The 7051-nt window shown below is 46.7% G+C and overlaps 1 protein-coding gene across 1 annotated transcript in view; it reads left to right on the forward strand.

Annotated features, from left to right (window-relative positions):
• The window catches only part of LOC140324818 (cytosolic purine 5'-nucleotidase-like), a gene marked incomplete in the record, with an annotated part of 23987 nt that overhangs the window by 14722 nt on the left and 2214 nt on the right, over positions 1 to 7051 (forward strand). The window contains 8 exon segments of the mRNA XM_072402939.1: positions 1317 to 1370; positions 2619 to 2702; positions 2779 to 2820; positions 5314 to 5424; positions 5539 to 5605; positions 6177 to 6347; positions 6792 to 6843; positions 6960 to 7020. Of these exon segments, the coding sequence (XP_072259040.1) occupies positions 1317 to 1370; positions 2619 to 2702; positions 2779 to 2820; positions 5314 to 5424; positions 5539 to 5605; positions 6177 to 6347; positions 6792 to 6843; positions 6960 to 7020 (642 nt within the window).

A 7051-nucleotide genomic window follows, 5' to 3' on the forward strand; every position in this document is an offset into this window, starting at 1 on the left:
ACTGGGTGGGTAGGGAAGGCGGGAATAGGAAGGGTTAATTTGTTTAGGGATGGGGTGATAGGGGTTTGATAGCCGGGTCAAAGGGCAATTATAAAGAGGGGGTCAGCCTGAGGGGAGAGGTCAGTGGGCTAGAAAATCATCAGGGAGGGGGGGATCAGGGAGGGGGGGGTGTATAAGCCATGGCAGCAGGGGCCGTTTGTTGTTTGGTCCATGGGAGGTAAAACTCAAACAGGGGAATGGGAACAGTATGGAGTTCTTGGCAAGTGGGGCCGCACAGGTCACTGGGTTGGGGGGCAAGGAGGGAGCGGAGGATGCCCGCTCTTTGTTCCCCAGCTGGCGGGGTGCGGCTATCGGCCTGTTTTGGGGAGCGGTGGTATGTTGGGAAGAGTTAGGGGGGGGAACAAGCATGGACCTTTAAATAAATTTATAACTGGTGTTTTTTGAAAAATATTTTTAAAATGTTTTGTCGTTTATTGGATGTATGGAGTTTTTAGGTTATAGCAATAAAATGGGGTGCTAGCGGGTTTATTAAAGGGGATTCGTTGGATGAAGGGTAAATGGTCAATTTAAATGATCAGCGGTTTCATCTACTCCACCCTAGTCATGGGGGCAGCAATGATACCACCATCTACCGCCTGACAAAAACTGAACCATTTGTTCCAAGGTAACTATTTTTTGCCATAAGGTTTAAGCCGTTATCCTGCTAAGCCTCATACAGTAAACCTTTGGTGCACCAGGTCCCCAATGTGGGCAGCAAACAGTCACTGATCTGTACTGCAGCCCTAATGATAGATGTATGTAAAAGCAAGCGTTCAGTGAGGGCCGGCAGCTTGTCTGGGGATTGGAAAAATGAGGGCCGGCAGCTTGTCTGGGGATCAGGGGCGAGATATAAATCTTCCTTCCGCTGTAGCATAGGCTGCCTATATTTACCGACCGCTCTCTCTATACAAAGCCCAGCTTAAGTTGTGTCAGTTGACAGCCGGGTAGCTACCGAAAACTGCCGGATAGTGCGCCCTGGTAAAAGGAGTTGGTGAGAACACTGCAGCATTGTTCATCAATATGCTTTAGAAGATTGATGAACAATCATCAAGGAAAACCTGTTGTGCTATGCTTAGGATGGGAGCACAGCAGGGTGCTACTTGCTCGCTCCCCCCCTCCATAGAACAGAATAGCATTGGGTGTACAGGGCTCAATCATTCATCTGTCACTGGAAACAATCACAAAAGATTCTGCAGGGCTTATATTTTGCATATTTAGATGCCATGCAGATATACCCATCAGGCAATTACTGAATTCTCTCATGTTGCTTCCCATAGGGCTGCCTGAAGGAGAAAACACTGGCAAACCTGGATAAATACCTACTGAAAGATGTAAGTTCCTTGTTTTGGAGTTTTGTGTTTCATTCTGGGATATCCAAGCCATGGATGGCACGGGGTGAGATATTTATATTTATCAGGTTTGTACTTATATTGGGAAGCCGACCTTCACCGCCCTCTGCTCTGCATCTGACGACTCCGATTCTGCCATCATAACAAAACAAAAACAGAGCTGTCCCTCCCACGGATATCATTTCCACATTCATAGAAGACGGAGGTACTACGGAAAATGATTAGTGCTGCTTCTATGGGACCGGCTGCAATCACATCGCTGCAACCGTCCTCAGCCCATTGCAACAAAATCTGAAGGATGGCAGCAGGAAATTGATGCCATAAATACACCGGCAGACTTTTATTTAGATTGGCACAAATTCCTCCACACATTTCACACTACAACACAACAGGGGTGCTCATGCTGTGCTGTGCTCATGCTGTGCTCATGCTGTGCTATGCTCATGCTGTGCTCATGCTGTGCTATGCTCATGCTGTGCATTGTATGCGCAATATGGTGCCATTCAGAATTGACAGAAACCCAAATCATGCACCAGGAAAGGTACCACAGATGTTACCCCAGCGCACCATTGGTGACCTGCTAGTGAAGTGGCCAAAATCTTAGCTCTTAGTTTTCTGAAATAAAGAAGTATTTAGGTTATGAAATATTTAGATGAAGCACATGCCCCCATGCAGAGGTCAGCAAACTTTTTTGGCCATTTCCGGTGTAGGCAGGAGCACACTAGGCCGGACTCTCTCTCAATGCTTCGCCCCCCACCAGGAACGCCCCTGAAGGGAAATCCCTCTCCTATGCCATGCATACTGATGAGAGAGAATGTTCCCTATTTACCCCATAGGCGGAAGTGTTAACACCGGCCATGGTAAATAGGAAAGGGGGCTGCGGCTCCAGCGACTCCGGCTCTGGTAGCTTGTTGCAGCTGCGCCGTGGGTTGCCGGGCAGGGTTAGGCCGGATCGGTCAGGGGGCATTAGGTGGGAACAAACTACTGGCTAGGCCGTATCTGGCCGACCCCTACTCTAATAGGCCCCACCCCCGCAGAACCTAAAGAAATTATTTCCTAAAAAATCATTGGTTTAACCCCCATTTTCCTTTATAAAATAACAAATCATTTAGAGGAGGAGGCCACCTGTGACCCAATATTAAATAAAGAGAGATAACTGAGAGGGGTCTGGACCCCCTGCCCCGTCCATATAATCAACCATATCTGAATTGTTCTTTATCTCCTTTCCAGGAAAGAATGCCTTTGCTGCTGAGTCGGATCAGAGAGGTGGGGAAGATTTTTCTAGCTACCAATAGTGACTACAAATACACAAATGTGAGTATTCGCTGGGCTCGGGGAGGGGACACAACCGATGAGTATTCTCAGCATTGACTCAGTCTCTTCTCTCCAGGCCATTATGTCCTATCTGTTTGATGATGACAAGGATGACAAGGTTGGTATATGTTATATGTTTGGGTCATGTTTGGATTGTGCAGATGTAGCTCATTGTACTTTATGGTACCTCACCATTCACCCAAATCCTTGCAGTATAAATGTGTAATAAACAAATGACTCCGAGACCTCGTACACAAAATACCAGCTGATAAAGACCCGGAGAGATAGTTGGGTCCCTAACTTACTCTGACCAGGGAGCCCCAAGGTTTTTCCAACACAAATCCCCATCATAGATAAATATAACCGTTCACCGTTTCCTGCAACAAAACAACAGGTGGATATGAGCGGAGCACCTGATTATTTTTAGGAGCTGCCTAGGCCGACTTCAGAGGGCGGCGAGAATTCCCCTATAAACCCGAGCCTCTCCTAATGCCCATCACAACATTGGGATTTGTCACACATTCATTGCAGGATGACAAAATGTACAGAACAACAACATGACAACAGATATATTTATCTAGAGATCAACATCCCGGACTGGTCCAGGTCAGCTATTACACTGAATGCACTCTTAGGGCCCATTCACACCATGAATATTGGGCTGCATTGCTTAACTAAGGTGCAATAATATGCCAAATGGGATATCGGGGACCTATGCAGGGCCATGGGCAAAGCATACTGGGACACCAGGGACCTATGATGGGATATCGGGGACCTATGCAGGGCCATGGGCAAAGTATACTGGGACACCAGGGACCTATGATGGGATGTCGGGGACCTATCATGAAAAATTGGAGATCCCAGCTGGGACAATGGGCTCAGTGTTGGGACCTTGGGGTTCTTGCTCGGCCATTGGAAACTTATGATGGGATGTTGGAGACTTCTGCTGGGACAATGTGGACCTGTGATGAGATTTTGGCGATCTGTGCTGGGGTACTGGCAATCTATACTGGAATATTGGGGATCTGTGTTGATTTCATGGGGACCTCCCCTCGGACATTGAAGACCTCTGTTGGGACATTGCAATCCATGCCTGGAAAGTGAGGACCTGTGCTGGGCTATTAGGAATCTATTCTAGGGCAATTAGGGATCTGTGCTGGGATATTGGGGACCTCCACCAGGGCACTGGTTATCTGTGTTGGGTTACTGAAGATCTGAGTTGGTATGTTGGAGAACTCTGCTGGGTCACTGGAGACCTATAATAGGGCACTGGGGATCCATACTGGGGCACCATAGACCTGTGTAGGAACATTGGTGGTCTGTATAGTGGCATTGGGGACCTAAGCTGGGACATTAAAGAACTATGCTGGGTCACTGAGGAACTGTGCTGAAACATTGGGGAGTGATATTGAGGAGCTGGGGCATTGGGGTCTATTCTAGGGTATTGGGGACCTGTGTTGGGTCATTAGAGACCTCTGCTGGGACACATGAAGGTGATTATGTTTGTTGGGCCCATATGATGAATTGTGCTATTCCAGCTCAGTGGTGTCAGGTTGGGTTGATCCCCTCTTGATCCCTTCTGGATCCCCCCTGCTCTTGTAATTAGCGCCGTATTTGTTTTAGGATTCCCCTGACATTCCCCTATTTAATCTCTCGTGGACAGCTGAGGGTAACAAGTGCTGACATTTCAGACAATATCTTTGTTAGTCCTTTTAAATTTGACTATTGAGCACCACTTGGCTGAGGTCTAGAAGTTTCGGATGGCCGAAGTTTTAGCTCATTTCTTTAGTAAATACGGAAGCTCAGCTGTTCTAACTTCGAGTGAAACTTGCTCCAAGTCCCTACATTAACCCCTCACACAGAGTAAGAACATGGAACCACTCAATCAGGAAGTTACCTATCAGGACAAACTGGGCAACTTTTGGGGCCCCACCACTTCCAGGGCCCCAACTTACATTATACCAGGGAGTGAAGGGAAATGGATTGCTTTGCATTTTGGGGCTCCCACTTCATATTTGCCCATAGCCTTTCCATTGTTAGTAATGGTGTTGGTTTACATCAATACATTTCTCATTCATTCTGCTCTGATTGGATAACCAAAAAGTGTCCCAAAGGGAATTATCTGAGTTTTGTATCTTTATGTTGGGATGGTGTTGTTACATCTGCACATTTTAGCATCCATAAGGGGGATACCATGGAGATTTCTATATCAGAGATGACCAATGTTCTGTCCCTGAAATCACGACCATCATAGATAAATGACTATAATAGGGTGCTGCAGGTTCCTGCCATACCATGTGACTGGCCAGCAGCCAATCAGATCATCCGAGGAAGGATATAGAGCGGGATAATTATGGGTGACAATCCTAGAGGAGCTGGGCGCACCACCCGCCTGTTTTTGGGTGGTTACTGAGGTCACAATACCGGGGCGGCTAGTAATGGAAACAGAACTGGAAGAGGCGAAATAAAGCAAATGAATTGTCAGCTTTAGACCGATGATCCAATATTCAGGACAATGTCTGCTCAGTGGCAGCCCAATATCCCGCAGGGTCGTCATTCTGATCATTATTCGTCCAATGCTCTGTTATATTTCGTCATTGCTCCTATTCAGTACAAAGACCCGGAGAAGAAAACATGGCGCTCGTACTTTGATTTGATTGTTGTGGACACCAGGAAGCCGCTCTTCTTCGCTGAGGGGACCGTCCTACGTCAGGTCAACACGGTAAGACGATTCCTCGATCAATCCAAATGTCTTATTGCCCCTGTCACCCATTACACTCCCACTCCCAGGGCAGAATATCAGATTAAACCCTTGATAATTCGTGTGTTTTTATAGGATAATGGGAAGCTGAGGATTGGGACGTACACCGGCCCCCACCAGCACTGTGCGGTGTACTCTGGAGGTAAGTGTCTAGGTGGGTTCATCGTTCGTGTTGTGTTAGGGGTGCAAAGGGGCCACAGAGATCTACCCAGCAACCCACCTTCAGCCTGCTGATAGCGCAATGAAGAAGCATTATACTGATGGGGTCATCAATCTGCTTTTTTCTCCTGTCAGCAAGTTCCCAGTGTTAGTCTGACAGTACTAGCACAGAGCAGCTCCTAACAGTAATAATATTTTTATACATATACAAACTACAAAGATTTGTTGTGTCTATAATTCCAAAATACCGCACACGTCGTCCTGTTTGCCTTTTCTTTGCCCTTCACACAAAATTAGAAAAGAAGAATTGGGAAGCTGAAGGAAAGCAGAATATAGGGAAGTGCTGGAGATATTTTAGGAGACTTTCTGGTGTCTGAAGATTATTCCTGATACAAATCTGTTTGAATGGATCTGTCGCTTGGTGTCTCCAATAGCCAATCAGCTTCCAGAACTTCCTTCAGACGATAATGCATTGTTCCTTGTATTCCCCATCCATGGATAGGTGTCAGGTTCACGTGTTGGGTAATTGCCCCACCTTTGTGTCTCCCCCCCAGGTTCCTCGGATATTGTTTGTGACCTCCTAGGGGTGAAGGGGAAGGAAATCCTTTATGTCGGGGATCACATATTTGGGGATATTCTGAAGTCCAAGAAGAGGCAAGGATGGAGGACGTTCCTGGTGGTGCCCGAGCTGGCCAAGGAGCTCAGTATCTGGACTGAGAAGAGCGGTCAGTATTGGCGGTGCTGTACCTGGGGAGGATTTGGGGGGTCAGATTGTCAGATTCTTGTAGTCACCCCAAGGGAAACATTACTGGGGCTATTGCAAGATTCTAAAACGGGATTCCAGGACTGAACAGTTTTACATTTCTTTGACCCCACCGCCATTATTATCTGTCGGTCCCTCTCATATCTGTCACAGGGCACAAGTTCTGACAAATGAGAACCATTGATTGGTTGGCCGTGCCGAATATCAGCCATGGTTAGCATGCAGGGAACACTGCGGTGGTGGTACAATAGTGCTAAGGCTAGACAACTATGATGAAGTTTGGTTTGCTGACCACATCAGTATCCTTTCCTGCAATTATCAGTATTTTCCTTGTGTATGTCACATCGTACGTCAGTCACATTTACATTCTGTATTAATACTCAGACTCTCAATGTTATTGTTTCAGAGCTGTTCAATGAGCTGAAGAGTCTGGATATCTTCCTGACAGAATTATATCAGTAAGTCACGCGTGTGCTCATGTGTGCATGCTTATGTGTGTGCTCATACACATGCTCAAGTAAATCTGTTACATAACTCAAAAAGAGCAGATGATGGAATATCCTCTTCCCTGTAGGCACATGGATAGTGGCAGCAGCGAGCACCTAAATGTTAGCAAAATCCAGAAGCAAATTCAGGTACACTCATTCTACTTCTCATCTCCTGTAC

Source organism: Pyxicephalus adspersus, chromosome 2 (assembly GCF_032062135.1).
Source record: "Pyxicephalus adspersus chromosome 2, UCB_Pads_2.0, whole genome shotgun sequence".
NCBI classification, from domain to species: domain Eukaryota; kingdom Metazoa; phylum Chordata; class Amphibia; order Anura; family Pyxicephalidae; genus Pyxicephalus; species Pyxicephalus adspersus.